The sequence below is a fragment of the Coffea eugenioides genome, chromosome 9, assembly GCF_003713205.1.
Source record: "Coffea eugenioides isolate CCC68of chromosome 9, Ceug_1.0, whole genome shotgun sequence".
Lineage (NCBI taxonomy): Eukaryota > Viridiplantae > Streptophyta > Magnoliopsida > Gentianales > Rubiaceae > Coffea > Coffea eugenioides.
Genome location: NC_040043.1, coordinates 8,311,352 through 8,333,188, shown reverse-complemented (window position 1 = coordinate 8,333,188; position 21,837 = coordinate 8,311,352). Strand labels below are relative to the sequence as shown.

Below are 21,837 nucleotides of genomic sequence, written 5' to 3'. Positions count from 1 at the left end.
TAGCTTTTCTATATTACATGTAGGGATGGCAAAGGGGGTGGGTGCGTGGGGGGTGGGGTGGGGGCGAGGGAAATTTTTTTCCCCGTATACCCCGCCCCGCCACCCATTTGAAATATATATATATATATATATGTACATAATTATATATATAATAATATTATCAATTATACTACTAATTATACATGCCTATTAATAAAATTTATTAATTATTTATCCTAAATTTATTAATACATTTATGTTAATTTCCTAACTACACTTAATACAATAACACTTTTTTCTAAAAAAAACACAATAATAATTTAGTGATTGTATTTGTATCAAAAGTGAAAACTTGATTATTTTAGTTATATTTGTTTTATCATATTAGATTGTATTCAAATAACCTTTGTTTATTTATTTTTATGAGTTTCAATTATGAAGTTACAATGAATAATAATTTGGTGATGTGTTGATATTTTAGTACTTGATTATTTGCTCAAATTTAATTATAATGAAATTATACAATAAAATTTTTTAACCCCACGGGTGCCCCCGTAGGGTAAGCGGGGACGGGGCGGGGCGGGGGTTGGGGGAGGTGTCCCCCGCCCCATTGCCACCCCAAATTACATGAACCAAGTACCAGGTTTTATGGGCATTTTATTCTGAATCATTTAATTTATGTTAAATACATAAATATTTACAAATAAAATTCAAAAGCCGTTACACAAATATTTTTACGAAAGGAAAACTAGCATGTTGGCTATTTAATATAAATGAAGTATTTGAAAGTAAAAAAAAATTGTCCGTAACATACCAGTTCTTAGTTTCTTCCATTATACGAATAAAGTACTAGTTATTTATGAACATTTTACTTTGAATCATTTAATTTATATTAAATACATAAATGTTTATAAGTGAAATTCAAAAAGTGTTACACTAATATTATTACGAAAGGGAAACTAGTAGATTTTGTATTTAACATAAGTTAAATACGTGAAAGTAAAAAAAGAAATTACCCATTTTTTACTAGCTCTTTACGGGTTTCTTCTATTATATGAATAAAGTATTAGCAATTTATAGGCATTTTACTCTGAATCATATAATTTATGTTAAATACATAAATGTTTGTAAGTAAAATTTAAAAATGATATACTAATATTTTTACGAAAGGAAAACTAGTAGGTTTTGTATTTAACATAAATTAAATACGTGAAAGTAAAAAAAAAAAAAAAAGAAATTGCCCTTAACATATCAGCTCTTTATGAGTTTCCTCTATTACACGAACAAAGTAATAACTATTTACGAGCATTTTACTCTGAATCATTTAATTTATATTAAATATACAAATGGTTGTAAGTAAAATTCAAAAAAGTATTACACTCATATTTTTACGAAATGGAAGCTGGTAGGTTTTGTATTTGACATAAATTAATTATGTGAAAGTAATACTCGCAGGTAATTTAATTAGTTACTTAATTAAATGCACCCATTTCATAAACCCTAAATTCGAAATTTTAAGTATTACCTAACAATATGCCTAATTAGCTTAGCAATCTCCTAATCAATGAAGCTGCGAGATTTGTTACTTCATACCAATGCCCCCAAGATTTGTTGCATTACTGTTATACCAAAAGTCATAATTGACAGAAAACTTCATAAAGCACACAGGTGGTATTTTCCTTAAGCACAACAATACTTTACTGCTAAGTTCATTGGAAAACAACAGCTGAAATTCCATACGTAATTTTAAGGAATCCGAGTCATAGAGTTAAAAAAAAAAGCACAGCATACACGTTCGAGTTAGCAAATTCCATACAAATCATGGTAGTAAGAGCTAACAATACGGACGGAACTCAGCTTCTAGGCGGCAATGGTTTCCCGGGCTATCCACAATTAAATGCTTTCTTTTTTGGTCATTTTTTTTCCTTTTTTCAGCTGAATAAGAGCACAGCAGATACAAGGGTATTATTGGCAACTAATGAATTTTCAGTGTGACTTCTGACCCCACAATCAATTAGGGGTGGTAAGAGAGATTTTCAAAATGTGGAGGGAGCTTAGTGATATTTCAAGAAACCTCAGGGGAGGTTTCTGAAATTATCCCTAATATTTTCCTACCCCATTTCGGGACAAATTGTTTATAGTTTTTCAAGACCAAACTAGTTGAATATAAGTTCACGATAAGTGAGTCAATCCAGCACAGTTTTCGCTCTAGAGTTCCTAGTTCTTGACTTGTTGCAAACATGGAGAGGACTTGCTGTAAGATTCCTCTTTCACTTGTGTTGGCTACTTCTATGTTAGCTTGCTTGGCTGATAGGTATCGAGCCTATACAATAATAAATACCTACTCGAGAAAAGTACAAATTTTGTATTTAGCGGTAAATAGGTCGAATCTACAGGGACTGGGGATAATTCATTTCTTCCAGAGTCCGAAGTATGGGGGGTGTTTTTGGAAAATATAAAATAACTAATTAACCAACTAATGAAACAACTAATAGAAATACACAGGAATTAATCAATAACCAATACGACTCTAGCCAAAGGTGCAACTTTTCAGACACAGTCCATTCAACTGATCATCGATGCAAAGATAATTCAATTACTCATTAATAGATTGGTTATAGTTGTCATACACGCGATAAACAACCAACATTTCCTTACTTTTTCGATAGTTAAGATACGACCATTAACTATTTTTCTAACCAAGAAATAACCCTAGGTACGACCATAAGATTTAATTTCTCGATTGCAATAAGAATTAGAAAAACCCAACCCTAACCAACAAACACACTACGAGGGTTCGTTTAAATTAGATCATACGTTTCCCTAACATGGAACCAATCACGCTAGTCGCCACTGGTATTAATCAATTGAACAATTACGGATTCAATCAATTAATCTGGCAGTAGATTATTAGATTCATTCGAATATCGGGCCCTTGACATTCAAATAACATTACAATCATAAGAAGTTAAATCAGAAAACGTACAAATACCAATGAATAAAAGAAATAAATAAAATAATTCAATCTCATTGATATTTGGAACCGAGTCCTCAAATTAACCTTCGACTAGAAAACAGAAATTTAACTGCACATCTTCAAGGGAAATCCATGAAATTCCCTTTGAAGCCATTCCAAAAGATAATCTGTCTAAGCTTTTTCAATTGCCTTCCTCCAAAAGTCGGTCTAAAAACAAAACAAGAGGCGGCTATGTTTTTTTTTTGGTCCTAGCAAAAACCTGTCCGCCGAATTCTCCTCCTTTTTTGGCTTCTTAATTGATTGGTTTTCTAATATTAATCAAATTCTTAAAAGAAAGCCGTATTACAAATCAATTTCCTCAAGCTTTCCTTTTTCTTGAGAGCGACCCTGCGGAGAAAATCTTCATTTAAGCACTTTTCATTTCCGTTCCTGAAATAAGTACAAAATATCAAATATAAATAAAATCCGGCAATTAAAATAATATTTGACTAAAATCAAATGAAAAGTAATTATAAATTTAGCAACAAATTATGACCTATCATTGGCCCTAGCCACAACCAACATTAGCACTGGCACAATGGCTCTTCTTGCCTTCAAAGCTCATATAACTTCTGATCCTTACTTAATCTTAGCCAAAAAATTGGTGGGAAATTTTGCCATAATTTTGACTTGGAGGGGCAAACTGACATGAAATGAACATCAAGTGGCCTAAATTCCCTTTTTTTGGTTCAATCTTAGATAACATAACGACCTATCTGGATCTCTCCCAAAAAGTTACACACAATCATTTTTCTGAACTTGAAAGTTATATAGCTGTAGATAAACAATTTGGATGGCCGAATACCAGAAAAATTTTTCAAACAATTCCACACTTTAAATTCTTTACCTACGGAACAGTAAATTCAATGGACAAATACCAAAGGGATATCTGTTACTCATCTAAAATTAAGGTTCGATTTTTTACTATCCCATTCTCTCCTTCCACCCGGTCTTCCTTCCTCTTTTTTTTTTCTTTTTTTTAATACCTCCCTCAAGGTTTAGCCTAATTGCATAAACCTTCGCTTAGGTATAAAAAATTACACTTACTCCCTTGGTGATGCAATTACTATGATAACCTTGAAAAGAATACTTAAAACCAAATGTACAAAAACTGAAAATAAAAAAAGGTAAGATTTAACCGCTTGCTTCCACTTTTTCCTCTCCTAAACTGCAACCCCAATTTTCTTGTATCCTCTCTCTACCATCATCTAAGCCAATTGCATTCTTTTTACCATCTTCATCAACAAAACCCCACAAAGAAACACAAGAAAACCACAAAAAAAAGCATACAAATTGGTCGATGTATCAAAAAAGCTGAAACCAATGTAAAAGACACGAGCATAATCATAAACATAGTCATCTAACGTCAATTCCACCTTTGACTTTGTCGGTTCAATAATGTGATATATGCATTTCATCTTTTGAAAAGTCAAACGAGCCAAGTCTTCCTTTACTTTAAGTCATCGTCAAAATTGGATATTGAAACTTGAGCCTCCCATATGACATCAACTAATTAATAAGAGGTTCTTTAGTTTCTACAAGTCTTTGGCAACGTATCTACATCAAGTGGCTGGTCAATTATGGAGATGGTCTTTATATCTTTATCTTGGGACCTCAACTTTTTTTTAAAAAAAACTAACTGAAGCCATATTTGCCCACAATGCAAACAAGAGATTAACTATAAACAAAAAGAAATACAAATGACTAAATTAATGACAAAAGAAATAAAAGTTGCAGTGGTAACGAGGTATTAATTTTTAACCTAAAAAATGAACTTTTTTTAGTCATAGTTTTCTTTACCTAATCTATCCTAATTCAGGGGGAGGGATGCTAACGAAAGTTAAATCACCATCGGAAAAACACACTAAACGTAACAGTCATATACAGTGATAAATTAGTGTTGAATCCTTAACTTCTCACACCATCAAAATTTAAGTTTTCGGTGATGATCACCTACCCAAGGGCTGTTGGCAGTTTTTTAGTCATAGTGGGGTAGTAATATTTTTGTGCAAATGTTTCTTAGATGTACAATCACATCATTGTCACAATTAACATGCAGCGAGCTTGTCAGCTAGTCTAGATAAATTCATTTTACTTATCTGACAATTTTTCATTTGAGTTGACTAAGTCTACCATGGACAGAATCCATCTAACAACGTACCTTAAATGCTGGGATATCCATTGATATTACTCGACAGCATTTGATCTTGAGATACATACATTATATCCGAATTGAAATGCTTGGGCCATGTAAAATTGGCTAAATCCCGGTCTAGGCATTTGCCAATACGTCCAGGGCCAAGATGTCCGTTATTCCACGTGAATTTCAGCCCGTAAAACCCCAGATCAAATAGTCGGCTTTCCGCAAGAAAGTTATGAAATTCAATCATTTTGCTAGTCATGCAATCATGCAGAGTTGCAGAACCCCCCAAATGCTCAGGAGGAGACAGCGCACTGTTAAAATTGCCAATGAAAATTTACCAATTTGGTTGACATAAAATGAAATGCACACGGTCTTTTGAAGAGTCAAACGAAGCCTTGTAATGACCTTCTAATTGCCAACAATCCCTGCTGCTGCTGAGCGGACATTATTTCCCCGCTTTCATGTCTCACCGGAGTCAAACTTTGGTGCGGGGCCTACACAAATCAAATTAATCTCTCTATTCTTACTTGGAAATTCAGTCGTACGCCCCACCCTCCCATTCATTCGCACCCTGCATTCGTCAATGGGCGGCGTTCCCTCCATAAAATTATCCCAATGATGGAGATGGTCTGGCTTTTTATCCATACAATGTCATTGTTAGACAGAATCCCTCTTAAGTCTCTAACAACCTTAAATGCTGGGACATCCATTGGTAGTAGTTGACAGCATATTTGATCTTGAGAATACCTATATGGCATCTGAATTATTGAAGTTAAAATTGTATACCTCAGCCCAATAATAGTATATATATATACTTGCCCCTTGTCGACACCATTTGCAAGGTTTGTCAAAAGAAATGGAGAGAACATGCAATTATTTTCCTGTAGGACTTTTGTTAGCCACTTCTCTGGCAGCCATGGCAACGGCCAAATTCCTTTCGGATGAATCTGCCCTTGTAGCTTTGAAAAACAACATAGTTTCTGATCCTCACTTAATCTTGGCCAAAAATTGGTCCATTTCTTCCTCTATTTGTGATTGGATTGGAGTTACTTGTGACTCTAGTCGTCAAAAAGTGGTGGCCTTAAATATTTCTAACATGGGTTTTGAAGGCACGATTCCTGTACAGTTGGGAAACCTCTCATTTCTTGTTACTCTCGACATGAGCAACGACAGTTTTCATGGTTATTTGCCAGAAGGCATGTCTCATTTGCGTCGACTAAGTTTCATGGCTTTAAGCAACAATAATCTCGCGGGAGAAATTCCATCATGGTTGGGTGTCTTGGATAGACTTCAATACCTATCCTTGAGAAACAATTCTTTTGTTGGTCATCTTCCCACTAACATATGCGACAATCTTCCAAATCTAAAAGAGCTTGATATGTCTTTGAATCAGTTAAGTGGTGAAATACTATCAGGTTTAGCAAATTGCTCCAGATTGGAGTCATTATCTTTGTCATTCAACTGGTTCAAAGGGTCCATGCCAAAAGAACTTGGGAGCTTAAAAATGCTTGAGGTGCTAGATCTTGGGTATAACCTTGTAGAAGGTAATATTTCTTGGTTTATTTATTCCCTTATTGGATGCCATATTTAAATTTGGTCACTGTAGAATCATATTTCTTGTGCTACAATCTCTTGGCTATTGCCAATTTAAAGTTTAAAGATTTACTTCAATTAAGGAGATCGGAGGTGATCCGCCAAAATATGCAGCTATACTCCAGAAGAGCTTGATTTAAGTTATAATTTTCTATTTGGGCAGATCCCAGCAGACTTGTTCAAATGCCCCTCACTCCGAATTTTGTCATTGGAACATAACAATTTGACTGGATCAATACCAAGGGAGATTAGAAACCTAACTATGCTTGAAGAGTTATACATTTATAAAAACAACCTTTCAGGTGACAAAATGGTGAAAAGTTTCAAATTTCAGCCAATTTTCTTGTTCTTTTAATATTCGTTAACAAATTGGTGCAGCAGAATATATGCATAAATAAAAAATGTGTTAAGTGGGTGGTTTTATCATTTTTTTTTTGTTGGTTCAACTAGTCAGCAATTATTAATCCAAAATATTTTGGTGGAAAAATTTGCCATAATTTTGACTTGGAGAGGCAAACGGACATGAAATGAACATCAAGTGGCCTAAATTCCCTTCTTTTTTTTTTTAATCTTGTCAATCTTAGATATACAATTTTTACTGGTGGAAGTATATAACATGTCGATGTTACAAGGCATTAATTGGCTTATATAACATAACAACCTGTCCGAATCTCTTGCAGAAAGTTTACGTGATGGCCAAATACCTAAAAACTTTTTCAAAAATTCCCCGCTTTAAATTCTTTGCCTAGGGATCAATAAATTCAATGGACAAATACCGAGGGGATTGGAAATTTATTAATCTATGCTTAAGAACCCATGTCAGAAATAGATAGCTATATCACGGGCATGCTAATTTTGAATGAGCTGTAGTCCTGAATTTGGTGCAACTTTTGGAGTATACGTAAATGAGATTGGTTTTGTTCATGAATTGACAGGTTCGATTCCAAATGAGATGTTCAACATCTCAACTCTAAGGGTATTTGACCTTTCTGACAATCATTTATCTGGCATTCTTCCATCAAATATGTGCCATGGCCTACACAATTTAGAAGATATTTCTCTTGCTGCGAATGACTTCAGTGGAGTCATACCTGCCTCTATCTCAAACTGTTCGAAATTGGCTACAATATCTCTTGGTGATAACAAATTTAGTGGTCGAATTCCCAATTCCATTGGAAATTTGAGACACCTCGAATTAATGTATCTATCTGCTAACAATTTGACGAGTGAATCTTCATCTCCAGAATTGAGCTTCTTCACTTCCCTCACAGGTTGCATCTCTTTAAGGATTATCTGGGTGGCAAGCAATCCATTAAATGGGATTCTTCCGAGATCCATCGGAAATCTTTCTATTTCTGTTGAATGGCTGGATCTAGCGAACTGTGGAATTAAGGGAAACATTCCAGATAGCATTGGAAATTTAAGCAATTTAAGATATTTAAATCCACGTAGCAATAGCTTGACTGGCTCAATTCCAACTACGATATGGGGTTTGCAAAAGCTTATAGGATTGGGTCTTCACAATAATTCCCTCACTGGTTCGCTCTCCGGTGATCTCTGTGGTTTGCAGAGTTTGAAGTATTTATACCTAAGTCAAAATCAGATTAGCGGTTCAATTCCAGGATGTTTCAATAGTCTTACATCTTTGAGGTATCTTGACATAGCTTTCAATAGATTAACCTCTACTCTGCCAATGAGCTTGTGGGATCATAAAGATCTCGTGGTTGTCAACTTGTCATCAAATTTCTTGAGAGGACCTTTGGCTCCAGAGATGGGAGAATTAAAGTTTTTGACAACATTAGACTTGTCAAACAATCAGTTTTCAGGTAAAATTCCCAGTACGATATGGAGTCTAGAGAGTTTGGACTATCTCTCTTTAGCAAACAACAGCTTGCAAGGATCCATTCCAGACAACCTTTGAATTGGTACATTTGAATTTGGGCCTAGAAAACTGGTCCATTACTGAGTAACTATTCTGGTTCGGTGGGATCCCCAACGTCTCATATACTTAATGCTCACTTTTAAGGAATTAAGTAGTGGCTCGTGTATTTTTGATCTGTAATAATTTAAGACCTATGTAGATTTTCTTGGTTTCAATATCCACCATACCAAGCTATTCGAAACAATAAAACCAAGGACAATAAAGGTGCATATGCATACATTTATTGTGCCACAACTATTCTAATTTTTTTTAAAAAATTCAATTAGGAAGTGAAACTTTTCCCTAACTAACAAAAGATATTAAGAAAATAAATGTTTAAAGTTACTATGTTAGCCCATGGAAGAAAAAAAAATAGAGTAGTCCACTTTTTCTTTGTCAATACCATCACACTTCATAATTGGAAAACTACTGTTGAAAAGCTTTTGGTATCATATATAATTGAAGACCAAGGGAGAATTGTTATTTTCTTTTTCTTTTGGTGAAAATAATATAATAGGCCTGCATTATGGGAAGTAAGGGAATATACAGTAGGTGACATGTCTTAATTTTGATAAAAAGGAAAAGCGTCTACTAAAACAAGGTTACAGATATTTACGGCACATGGTTGACCCCAATTCACTTGTTCTTCCACTTGAAGTTCGCGGCATGTAATATGGAGAACAACCCCGATTAAATCAACGGATTAAATATCTATCTATTAATTTAAGTATGCGTGAAACAAAAAGTTGAAAAATAGTAAGTGAGCCATCAATATTTGTTTTTGGTCCTTTTAACATTATTTTGCCCAGGACTTTTGCGTCTTTCTTAAAGGCTTGAAGGTGGTAAAAAGGTGAAGTACATATATACAACATTGATATCAATTGAGGATTATATAGTACAAGAGTAAAATACATATACACAAAACCACTATCAATGGACAGTTATATATTTATAGTTCTGAGGGGATATGAGCGTGATTAACAAATTACTTCTAAATGCACAAATCACCATATAAGATTTATGCAATAGTCTAGTCCAGCTAGGTGAGTTGATATACATAATATTATTGGCCGTACAACTTTGTTTAACTTTATTATGACTCTGTATTTTTTTAGAACATCTTTTGGATGTACTTGAATTTTAGTTGAATCACAAGTGTTTCATTTATATGGATTTTTTTTTCTTTTTAACATCATTCGTGAGTGAAACTACACACCACTCTGGCCAATATATTATTCTTCATTGAATTACCAATTGAACAATTGATAAGACACAACATTTTGCAGGTTAGCATGTTTGATATGATTAAGCAATTCTGTAAGAATTGAAATTCTCAACGTGTGATTTTGCTGTCATCACATTTTGTATTATGGAAACAGAAAGTCATCAATTCGTTCATTTTTTTCTTGAAATCAATGTGGCCCAATTTATTTGCAGGTGTATTGGTGGTAGATGGTAGAGAGTCTAGTGTCTTAGGCCCAAATATATTTTACTTACTAGATGATGGCTAGATTTCGGCTTAAAACAACCCCTTAGCCGACGAATAATCAGATTGCTTGGTCATAGTATCCAAAACAGCCCAGGCCCAGTAGCAGTACGGGTCCATCATCTCTATAAATAGGCCTGTTGACGACCCGAGCTGCTCGCGAGCGGCTCGCGAGCAGCTCGGGTCAAAGCTCGGCTCGAGCTCGTGTTGACCGAGCTCGAGCCGAGTTCGAGCCGCTAGTTAATATAAACGAGCCGAGCACGAGTCTTTATTTCATAGGCTCGATAGCTCGACGAGCCGCTCGATAGGCTCGAATAATTGTGAAATTATAAAAATACCCCTATATCAATTAAAATTTACAAGTTTATGACTATTTCTCATTTTCTCCATCGATTTACCTAATTCCCAAATCCTCACTTCCTCTGCCGACTCCTGCGGATTCCCAACTCCCAAACTCCAAATTCCCACTTCCGCCGGCTCCATCTCCACCAGCTCCACCCAGCTTTTGCAGGTATGTACTCAGCTTCTCTTTCTTTTCCTTTTCCGTTTTCTTTCTTCCCCAGCTTGGCAGCCCCCTCCTTTCAAAGCTTTAGATCTATGGATAATAGCTTTCTTTCTTTCTTCCCCTGCTCGGTAGATCCATCATTTCAAAGCTTTATCATTCAAAGCTTTAGATCTATTGCAAAAGAGGTAGTTGTGGACCCCCCGTGATGTTCTTTTGTTTTTTCTTCTACGGTGGTCCAACTTAGGGGCTTGAAGCAGATACATTGACTGGGGAACCCATCTTGAGGCTGATATTGATGGAAATGGAGTTATGGACTATGGAGAGTTTGTAGCAGTGACGATACACTTGCAGAGGATGGAGAATGATGAGCACTTTCGTAGAGCGTTCATGTTTTTTTGACAAAGACGGATTTTTGGCTAATTTGGATATGGCAATTTTTGGTTGTTGTTTGGCCCCTTTTTATGGCTTATTTTTAGCTGTGTTTAAAGCTATATTTTTGCTGATTTTTTGTGCTCAATTTCTCAATTAGCAGGCTGATTTTTTGACATTTTTTTGGCTGCTGTTTTTCTTTCTTTCTTTTTTCTTTTTGGATAGCTCATTTGCTGGTTTCTTTTGCTTCTTAATGTAATTAGAGTTGAAGAGCATAATTACAGCTTGGCTTGACGATGAATTGCTGAAGACACAATTTATATTTGAAATTTATTGGTAACTAAAAATTTCAAATGTTGAACATTTAGATTTTTATATATTATATGTTTATGATTATATTAGTGGATAATTTGTACCTCTCAAATCAAGATTATGTGAAAATTGCTGTTATTATTCTTAAATTTTACCAAAAATATGCGGACAAAAATTCTATTTTTTTGCCTAAATTTCGAGAAAGTCAGCTGATTTCGAGCTCATCACGAGCCCAAAAATCGAGCAAAATTTGAGCTAATGTGGCGAGCTGCTTGCGAGCCAAAATCGAGCTAAGCTCGCGAGCTATAATCGAGTCGATCTCGAGTGCCCCTTTGTCTATATCGAGTCGAGCTCGAGCTTCATTTTTCGAGCTCGACGAACTCGAGCTCGAACTCGAGCTCGCGTATAAATAAGCCTAACTCGACTCGATAAGTTCAAAACTCGACTCGACTCGGCTCGTTTGCACCCCTATCTATAAATGCAGCATTTTGTGCACTAGTATTATTTTGTACAAACGAACATGAAAAGAAGCGTGAAAAACACGAAACTGGTTTCACTCTCAAACCTTCCCTCATTTTTCTTTTAGTTGTAATGTTTAAAGTTTTATATGATGAATACAAATTAAAAGATAAGCTTGTTTACGTGCTTAAGAAATTAAGGGTGCGTTTCGATAAAATTGAAATCTGAATTCATTAAGTTATTGAATTGTTAAATATTCAATCTAATACATTTGAGTGGATATGTGAATAACCTATCACTTAGTCCTGTTTGATAACTCAATTTAACACTTAAATTTAATAGATTCAGATCTAACATATTCAAACCGTTTGATAACAAAAAATTGAACATCTAAATTAATTAAGTGGCACTGAATTTTTTAGGCAAAATTTGCTCCCAAAATTAACCAAAATTAAGTAATAGACTATTCACTTATCACTGAATGTGATATGCATTCAATTACATTAGATTTAATATTTAACAATTCAATAATTTAATATATTAATATTTCAATTTTCAGATCTCAAACCTCAGACTTTAATTTTATCAAACGCATCCTAATTTGTCTCTGTAATCATAGAGTCAACACCAAAACACAAATTGATTTCCCTTGTGATTCTTCAATTTCCCATTTTCAAAAGGATTTTTTTTCCAATTGCTAGGCACTGTTTTTGATAGCCTACGTCACATCTTTATAATTATATACATTCTCTACTAAATTTTACATTTTTAAAATATTAACACTTAAAACTTCATCTTAACAAATCTCACAGACCACTTTTTTTTTTTTTTTTAGAGTTTCTTTTTAACAAAAGAATGGTAGGATTTAAAAAACGAGAAGGAGGATTGGAATCCATGACCCCTAACTCTTGAGATCTCAACCTCAGCCCTACAACCTTTCTAAAAGGTAGTGAAACTTAAAGCCAATTTTATTCATTTACTTATTCAATTACCACTGAATCTGGATTATAAAATACAGTTGGTGATTCATGGAACCTAACACTCTACCGCACATAAAATTCAGAAGGATTACAATATATCACTGACATTCCCTGTTTTTAAATTCGTTTTTTCATATAATTGAAGTCATATATATTGTACACGATTTTTCTTATAAGTAGTAAGAAAACTACTTGCACAATACCAAGTTATAGGCTAATAGCCTAAAATATTACTATTCAACTTGGCTTTGTCTCTTAGATATCAATTGGTATTTAGACCTCATCATCTAGCTATGGTTGACTTTAGTCAACTCGAAATGAAAATTGGTAGATATAAAAATTAATTTGGGTTAAAGGCAGGAACTGAAAATGTATTTCATTGATTGATGTTGACAGGGCTCTCGGTTGTGGCTGCAATGATGTGGGGTCCGTTTGGATTAGCTGTTTTTTAGGTTGTTTTTCAAAAATAACACTATAGCATTTCGTTTTTCAAATACAAGTCCGTTTGGATTAGTTGTTTTTGGGGTTGTTTTTTAAAAACTATATGAAAAGCTTTTACTGTAGATGTTTTATGGATTATTTTTAGATGTATTTTTAAAACATATTTTCTAATATTTTTATAATTTATAATTTTTATATTTTTATAATAATATACATTTATACATTTATAAATATTTATAAATAAATATATTTATATATTTATATAAAAATATATAAATGCATTATATTATATATAATACATAATATAAATATATTTATAAATGTATAAATTATAAATGAATATTATATAAATGTTTATTATAATTTATAATTTATAATTTTTATATTTATATTTATATACATTTATGCATTTATAATACATTTATAAATAAATATATTTATATATTTAAATAAATATATAAATGTATTATATTATATATAATACATAATATAAATATATTTATAAATGTATAAATGTATATTATTATAAATGTATAAATTATAAATGAATATCATATAAATGTATAAATTATAATTTTTATATTTTTATATTTTTATATTTATATACATTTATGCATTTATAATACATTTATAAATATTTATAAATAAATATATTTACATAAAAATATATAAATGTATTATATTATATATAATACATAATGTAAATATATTAATAAATGTATAAATGTATTAATATAATTAATATAAATGTATAAATGTACAATTAATATTTTGTATATTAATATAAATGTATAAATGTATTATATTATATATAATACATAATATAAATGTATATTATAAATATACATAAATATATATATTATGTATAAATGTACATTTATATAAATGTATAATATATATAATATATATTATGTATATATTAAATATATAGTATATAATATACAATATTTATATAAATGTATAATTACATATTTATATTATATATAATTTATTAAATATATAATATTTATGTAAATATATAAAAATATATTTTATATAAAATAAAATATTTATAAAATGTATAAATAAATATATAAATATATAATATTACAAATATATAATATATATAATATACATTAATATTAATATAATTTATATATAATATACATAATTGAAATATACATATTATATATATTAATATATATTATAAAACAAAATTGCATAAATATATTTATAAATTTATATAAATATATATATAAATAAATGTATTTATATAAATATATAATATTTATTTCAATTGATATAATATATAATATTATACATAATTGGAATAAATATATTTAAATTAATATAATATATATATCGTATATTTAATTGAAATAAACATAGTAAATATGTATTTGGAGTTGTTTTTGATATATTGTTTAGATATGTGTTTTTTGAGTTGTTTTTGAAATACACATTTACTGTAGCATTTGGAATGTAAAAAACAGTTTTTCAAAAACAGGCTAAAAAACAAGGAATCCAAATGGAGCCGATAAGAATTAGACCTACCAAATCAAACTGAAGTAGTTTAATTAAATGAAGTTCCAATTTAAGTATAATTGACGTGGTCTCGCTTTATGCAGTTTTGTCAAGGGTCACGCGAGAATTTTTTTTTTAAGAGCAAGGAAACAATAATTAAGATCAATGATGATTGAAAATAATTTTTTTTAAAACCACATATGGGCATTGCAAAGTTAGAGTACAATCTGATGATGTCATCATTAATTTTGGGTTTGTTTTGTTTAAAAAAGCAAATTTCAATATCTGAGGAATGTTTATGAAACTCTACTAAATCATGGGGCAAATGTAAGGAATCATCCCTTAAACGCAACTGCAGATGTTATTGCAAATTTCCATCAAAGTTCAATGTTCTGAAGCTATGCTAAATCTTTTTGACTTAGAGACTTCTTGGCAAGACTATATCTATTGTGCTAATACATATATTATAGGATAAATTACATATAACAATCTTGAAGTTTCGTCTATTGCTACATTATCTCCTGAACATTTTAAAATGTCTACTTCATCCCTTGTGATTTTATTGAAAGTGAAAATTTGACGGAAAATAATCTTAACATCATTAATTGAAATACCAATAGTGCCCTTACTTAAATGCTAAATCAATTGACGGTTTAACTACCTTGTATAAAATTATAGGGGGATTATGTGAATAAATGCAAAAATCATAGAGGAATAAAGTGAAAATTTATACAAACCATGAGGAGGTTACATAAAAATTAAGATTTTATCGCACGCGCTTTAGAGTGTTGTTTGGTACAAACGCCGTAACTGATTGTACATTCTGTCTATTTTTTACTTTATATAAAATCATAGAGAGATTATGTGGCTATTTTAAAATCGGAAGAGGTTATCTAGGATTATGTAAAGTCACAGGGGATTATAGGTAGTTCATCCTATATTATATTGTCGGACTAAAACTTAATAGAACTGATGAATTGAATAAAACCACAAAGTTGGTTCATAACATCTTACGGTAGTTCCACCTTTGACGGTTCAATGACGTGATATGCACTTCATCTTTTAAAGGGTCAAACAAGATAAGTCTTCCTATTGTTTAAGTCGTAATCAAAGTTAAATACTAATTTTTTTTTTAGTTGGATATTAAGTTTCTACTACTCATATAATATCAACCAATCAATAAAAATCTGTAGTTTTCACAAGTCTTTGCCAAAATTTCCACGTCAATTGGCATGTCAAATATGGAGATGATTTTTTTCCACAACTAAGGAATCCTAATCAAAGGATAAAAAGGAAAGACAACTTTTTTCCACCTTGCATTAATTTTGAAAGACATAGATGTTAAAGTCTTTCATATTGTTTGATAAAATCAATCTGTTTGTTTTCATTCTTCTTGTGTGACAAGTCTAACTTTTCGTCTTTCATTTGTTTAAACCTTATTTATTTCTCTAAAACTTCTACTCATATTTGGTTTCCTCTAATCAGTTCTTTTTCTGCTTTCTAACATTTTTCTTCTTGATTTTTGATTTTTCCACGACTTTTTCCCCTTCATTTGCATTGTAGAAATATATACTTACCTTCCATTTTATTTGGATTTTCATCTTGTAAGAAAGCATACTTAAATTTGTATCACTGAGTTATTAATAGCATGATCAATCCTATCGAAGGGGATATGTGAGCAATACAGTATTTGGATATGCTTGGGCCATTTAAAATTGGCTAAAACCTGGTCTCGATGTTTGCTGATACGAAGAGTCAAACAACGAGACTAGTTTTCACATAGTTTAAATCGTCATCAAAGTTAAATATTAAATTTCTTTCATATCAACTGATTAACGAGAATGTTTTAGTTTCCACAAGTCTTTGCCAAAATTTCCACGTCAACAGACGTGTCAAATATGGAGAACCAATAGGAGTCATCTATGGTAGGAAGGTAGTGATGTTCCTTCCTACCGTAGCACATCATGAAAGCATTCTCAGTGAGAACTGAGAAGTCAAGTCCACGCCTAAATTCTCACGGCAAAGAAGAAATATTTGATGTGATTTGTGGCAGGCCCCAATGATAAATGAATTTCATATAAAATTTTTATTGTTAATGTAAACAAAACAAATTTTCACAGTATAATTTTTATATTAGTAGTTATAATGCTTATGGCTGATTGTGTTGAAAAGTAAAAAATAAAACTAAAATGAATAGTTATTTTGACAATTTGTATTTAGGTAGTTAAATTAAAAGTGCCTAAATACATGGGTAAAATTTGATGGATTAAAAATAACTTAAAAATGAACTTCTTGATCGAAATATCTAAGAATTATATATTTGGAATGAATGGATGTTTCGCATAATAGGGAAAAATACAAATTTTGGTGCGGAGCCTGCCACTGCCAGTGCAACAAATCAAAGTTAATCTCTCTACTCTTACTAGGAAAATTCAATTGTATGAAAATTCGCCAGTACGCGTTCCCACTGTGGGTTGACGGAGATGGTCTGCTCTTTCCTCCATACGATGTCATTGTTAGATAGAATCTATCTAATAATCATAAATGCTGATAGTAGTTGACAGCATTTGATCTTGAGATACATATATGGCATCTCAATCGAAGTATATATATACTTACTTCCCCACCGTCAGCTCTATTTATAAGGTTAGTCAAAAGAAATGGAGAGAACATGCTATTACTTTCCTGTAGGACTTTTATTAGCCACTTCTATGGTAGTCATGGGCGCAGCCGATATCAGAACCGATACATCTGCCATTGTAGCTTTAAGAGATCACATAGTTTCTGATCCTCACTTAATTTTGGCCAAAAATTGGTCCATTTCTTTTTCTGTTTGTGATTGGATCGGAATTATTTGTGATTCTGGTCGTCAACGAGTAGTGGCCTTAAACATCTCTAACATGGGTTTTGCAGGTACGATTCCTCCACAATTGGGAAACCTCTCATTTCTTGTTTCTGTCGACATGAGCAACAACATTTTTCATGGTTATTTGCCAGAAGGAATGTCTCATTTGCGTCGACTGAGTTTCATGGCTTTAAGCAACAATAATCTCATGGGAGAAATTCCATCATGGTTGGGTATCTTGGATAGACTTCAATACCTATCCTTGAGAGAGAATAATTTTTTTGGTGATCTTCCTACTAACATATGTGACAATCTTCCAAATTTAAAAGAGCTCGATCTGTCTGGGAATCAATTGAGTGGCCAAATGCTATCAGGTTTATCAAACTGCTCAGGACTCAAGTCATTAAATTTGTCATCCAACCAGTTCAGTGGTTACATACCAAAAGCGGTGGGGAATTTGAAAATGCTTGAGGAGCTACATCTCGGTGATAACATCTTGAAAGGTTACTTTCTTGTTTTCTTATTCTTTATTCAGTTCCATATTTACATTTTGTCACTGTATAATTATCTTAATTTCTTGTGCTACAATCTCTTGATCTTTGGCCCTTTAAACATTTATTTCAAATTAAAGAAATTTAGGTGTTTAGGTGACCTTCTGAAACGAAATGCTGAATCTACCCACGAAAGCAGCGACATGGTTCTATGCCACCCACAATCTTCAAAACCTCCACATTGGAATTTGTTGATTTTGCAGTATTCCAAATGTAAAAGAGCTCTGGACTTTGAAAAGAAGTTGGTATTTTTGTGCTACTTTAGTTGCTCTGCTTGTCCGTATCCATGTTTGACTATTAAATGATTACTGAATTTCAAAATTGGCGTTACTTGCGGGTCACCCAATGGACTGCGACCTTATTGCATTTTTGTCCCTTAGAAAAGTTTTATAGGCAGTTTGCTTCCTCTTCATATTTCTCGTCAAAATTACTCTTGCTTTCAAGTACTTCTATTTTTCTTTTTGCCTCCTCTTTTTCCCCTTAAATTCTTTTGTCTCTTTTAGTTTTCCAATTAATTTTCTTCATTTTCCCCGTTCTCTCTTGCCACTTGTAATCAAATAAATAACGATTAATCACAAATTTATTATTGTAGATATGCATGAATAAATTAACTTCTGTAGTAAAAATGATTGTAACACAAGAAACAAACTAACTACATAACCTATATTATAACTTGGAGATTTTAATTATTAATAGTAATAATGAATAAATAAAAAACTTATGACAAAAATAAACGAGTGGACTAAAGAATAATAAAAAAGCTAAAATTCTATAAAATAATAAGATATATGTTGCTTGTATAATAAAGCACATTTAACTTAGAAATCATATTTATTTTGGCACATGTGGATCAATAAGAGGTTGATTAATCAATTTTTAACAGTAAGAAATTGCTCAGTAATGGCAAGAGAGAAATGGAAGAAAAAGAAGAAAAAGAAGAGAAAAAAGAAATAAATGAAAAAGAAGAATAAAAAAATAAAATGAAAAAGAAGAATAAAAACAAAAACAAAAATAAGTAGACAGCAAGAGACTAAAAGAAATGTAATATAAGGGCATTATTGTCTTTTTAATTGAACTACTAGCAAGGGACTAAAAATAAATCAAAATTAATGCTAAGGTAAGCCATAGCTGATACCAAAAATCAGGGAGGCTTATTTATTATTAAAATTTTGTCACAGTACAATCGTAATTCTTGTGCCACAAATTCTTGGGCCTTGTAAACATTTATCTCTAATTTCGAGCCCAAAAAAAAAACATACACTTAGTTCTAACGAATTGGTGGTAATTCCTCCAAGTTTCGCAGGTAGCATTCCGGAAGAGATTGGCAATCTCCAGAGCTTGAGGGTCTTGTCCATAACAAGCAGCAATTTGAGTGGATCAATACCCAGGGAAATCGGAAACCTAACTATGCTTGAAGGAGTAGATTTTCGTAACAACAGCCTTACAGGTAATCCAATTGGTGGTGAGAAGTTTCTAATTTCTGCTGGTTCTGTTAACAATTGTTAGCAGATTGGTGCGACAGAATATATGCTTGAATTAAACAATTTGTTAAGTGGGTGGTTTTATTATTGTTATTATTTTTTTATTGGTTCAACTAGTCAGCAACAGTAGTAATCCAAAACTGTTTTAGTGGGAAAATTTGCCGTAATTTTAACTTGGAGGGGCAAACTGACATGAAATTAATGAACTTCAAGTTGCCAAAAATCCCATTTTTAAAATTTTTTTTTTGAATTTTGTCAAATTTTAGATATACAATTTTTACTGGTGGAATAATATAACATGTCAATATAAACTTCTTGAGTTCGGAAGTTTATGTATACAGATAAACAATTTGAATGGCCAAATACCGGAAAGCTTTTTCAAAAAATTCCCTGCTTTAAATTCTTTACGTAGGGATCAACAAACTCAATGGGCAAATACTTGGGGGGGGGGGGGTTGGAACTTTGTTAATTTACTATGCTTAAGAAGCTGTATCTAGATGATAGCTAATTTGAAAGGTATATATGTTAATTTTCAATGAGTTGTAGTCCTGAATTTGGTGCAACTTTTGGAATATATTTAAATGAGATTGGTTTTTGTTCATGGATCGACAGGTCCGATTCCAAACGAGATTGGCAACTTGCTCAAATTGGAGAGCCTTAACTTGGGTGAGAGTAGCTTAAGTGGTTCGATACCAGTTGCTATCTTCAACATCTCAACTCTGAGGATGCTCGACCTTTTTTACAATAATTTATCTGGCGTTCTTCCATTAAATATGTGCCATGGCCCACACAATTTGGAAGATATTTTTCTTGGTTGGAATAACTTCAGTGGAGCCATACCCGTCTCTATCTCAAACTGTTCGAAACTAACTGAAATATATCTTCATAGTAACAAATTCAGCGGTCCAATTCCCAATTCCATTGGAAATTTGAGACGCCTCGAAATTTTAGATCTGTCTGCTAACAATTTGACAAGTGAATCTTCATCCCCAGAATTGGATCTCTTCACTTCCCTCAAAGGTTGCATCTCTTTACGGGTTATCGCGGTGCGAGACAATCCGTTAAATGGGGTTCTTCCAAGATCCATCGGGAATCTTTCTATTTCTGTTGAATCGTTGGGTGTATGGAACTGTGGACTCAAGGGGAACATTCCAGACAGCATTGGAAACTTGAGCAATTTAGCATTTTTACGTCTAGGTGACAATAGCTTGACTGGCTCATTTCCAACTACGATATGGGGTTTGCAAAAGCTTTGGTATTTGGATCTTATCAATAATTCCCTCAGTGGTTTGCTCTCTGGTGATCTCTGTGGTTTGCAGAGTTTGGAGTATTTACACCTAAGTCAAAATCAGATTAGCGGTTCAATTCCAAGATGTTTCAATAATCTTACATCATTGAGATATCTTGACATAGCTTTCAATAGATTAACCTCTACTCTGCCAATGAGCTTGTGGGATCTTAAAAGTCTCGTGTATGTCAACTTGTCGACGAATTTCTTGAGAGGTCCTTTGGCTCCAGAGATGGGAGAATTAAAGAATTTGACAAGGTTAGACTTGTCAAACAACCAGTTTTCAGGCAAAATCCCCATCACCATTTGGAGTTTAGAGAGTTTGGATCACCTTTCTTTTGGAGTTTAGAGAGTTTGGATCACCTTTCTTTAGCAAATAACAGTTTACAAGGATCAATTCCGGACAACCTTTGAATTTGGGCCTAGAAAACTAGCCCATTACAGAATAACTTCTCTGGTTGGAATCTCAACGTCTCAGATACTTAAACTTAAACATTTTTATGGAATTAAATGGTAACTCGTGTATTCTTGCTCTATAATAAATTAAGGCTTGTGTAGAATTTTTTGGTTCCAATAACTGCCATACCAAGCTATTCTAAACAATAAATTCAAGGACAATAAAGCTTTTGGTATCATAATTGAAGACTAAAGGGGTATTGTTATTTTCTTGTTGCTTTAGTGAAAATAATATAACAGACCGGCATTATGGAAAGTAAGGGAATATATAGTGGGAGACATGCCTTAATTTATCAAAGCTTGAAATTTTGGCTTTATCTTATAACTCCATTAGTGGGAAGATTCCTAAAGAAATTTTTGATCTTTGTAAACTCAAGTACCATTTAACCATCTTGCCATCCACAATCTTCCGAATCTCCAATTTGGAATTTATTAATCTTTTAGGGAACCGGTTATCTGGTAACCTTCCTGTATGCTGCTATCCCAAAAGTCTCATACAGCTTCATCTA

At 32.4% G+C, this 21,837-nt stretch overlaps 2 protein-coding genes and 1 long non-coding RNA gene across 3 annotated transcripts; all 3 read left to right on the top strand.

The window, feature by feature from the left end:
* Window positions 1–6,054: 6,054 nt before the first annotated feature.
* Window positions 6,055–8,652, top strand: LOC113782127 (receptor kinase-like protein Xa21). The gene is made up of 2 exons (XM_027328037.1): window positions 6,055–6,682; window positions 7,667–8,652. The coding sequence occupies exons 1-2, from the start codon at window positions 6,055–6,057 to the stop codon at window positions 8,650–8,652; spliced, it is 1,614 nt and encodes a 537-aa protein (XP_027183838.1).
* A 1,866-nt stretch (window positions 8,653–10,518) lies between these two features.
* On the top strand, window positions 10,519–11,341 carry LOC113782674. The gene is made up of 2 exons (XR_003469830.1): window positions 10,519–10,649; window positions 10,888–11,341. It is a non-coding gene; the product is annotated as an uncharacterized LOC113782674 (long non-coding RNA).
* Window positions 11,342–17,367: 6,026 nt separating this feature from the next.
* On the top strand, window positions 17,368–21,413 carry LOC113782673 (probable LRR receptor-like serine/threonine-protein kinase At1g34110). The gene is made up of 4 exons (XM_027328554.1): window positions 17,368–17,620; window positions 17,705–18,055; window positions 19,407–19,550; window positions 20,197–21,413. Exons 1-4 carry the CDS (start codon window positions 17,368–17,370, stop codon window positions 21,219–21,221), a joined length of 1,773 nt encoding a protein of 590 aa, XP_027184355.1. The 3' UTR covers window positions 21,222–21,413.
* The last annotated feature ends 424 nt before the right edge of the window (window positions 21,414–21,837 follow it).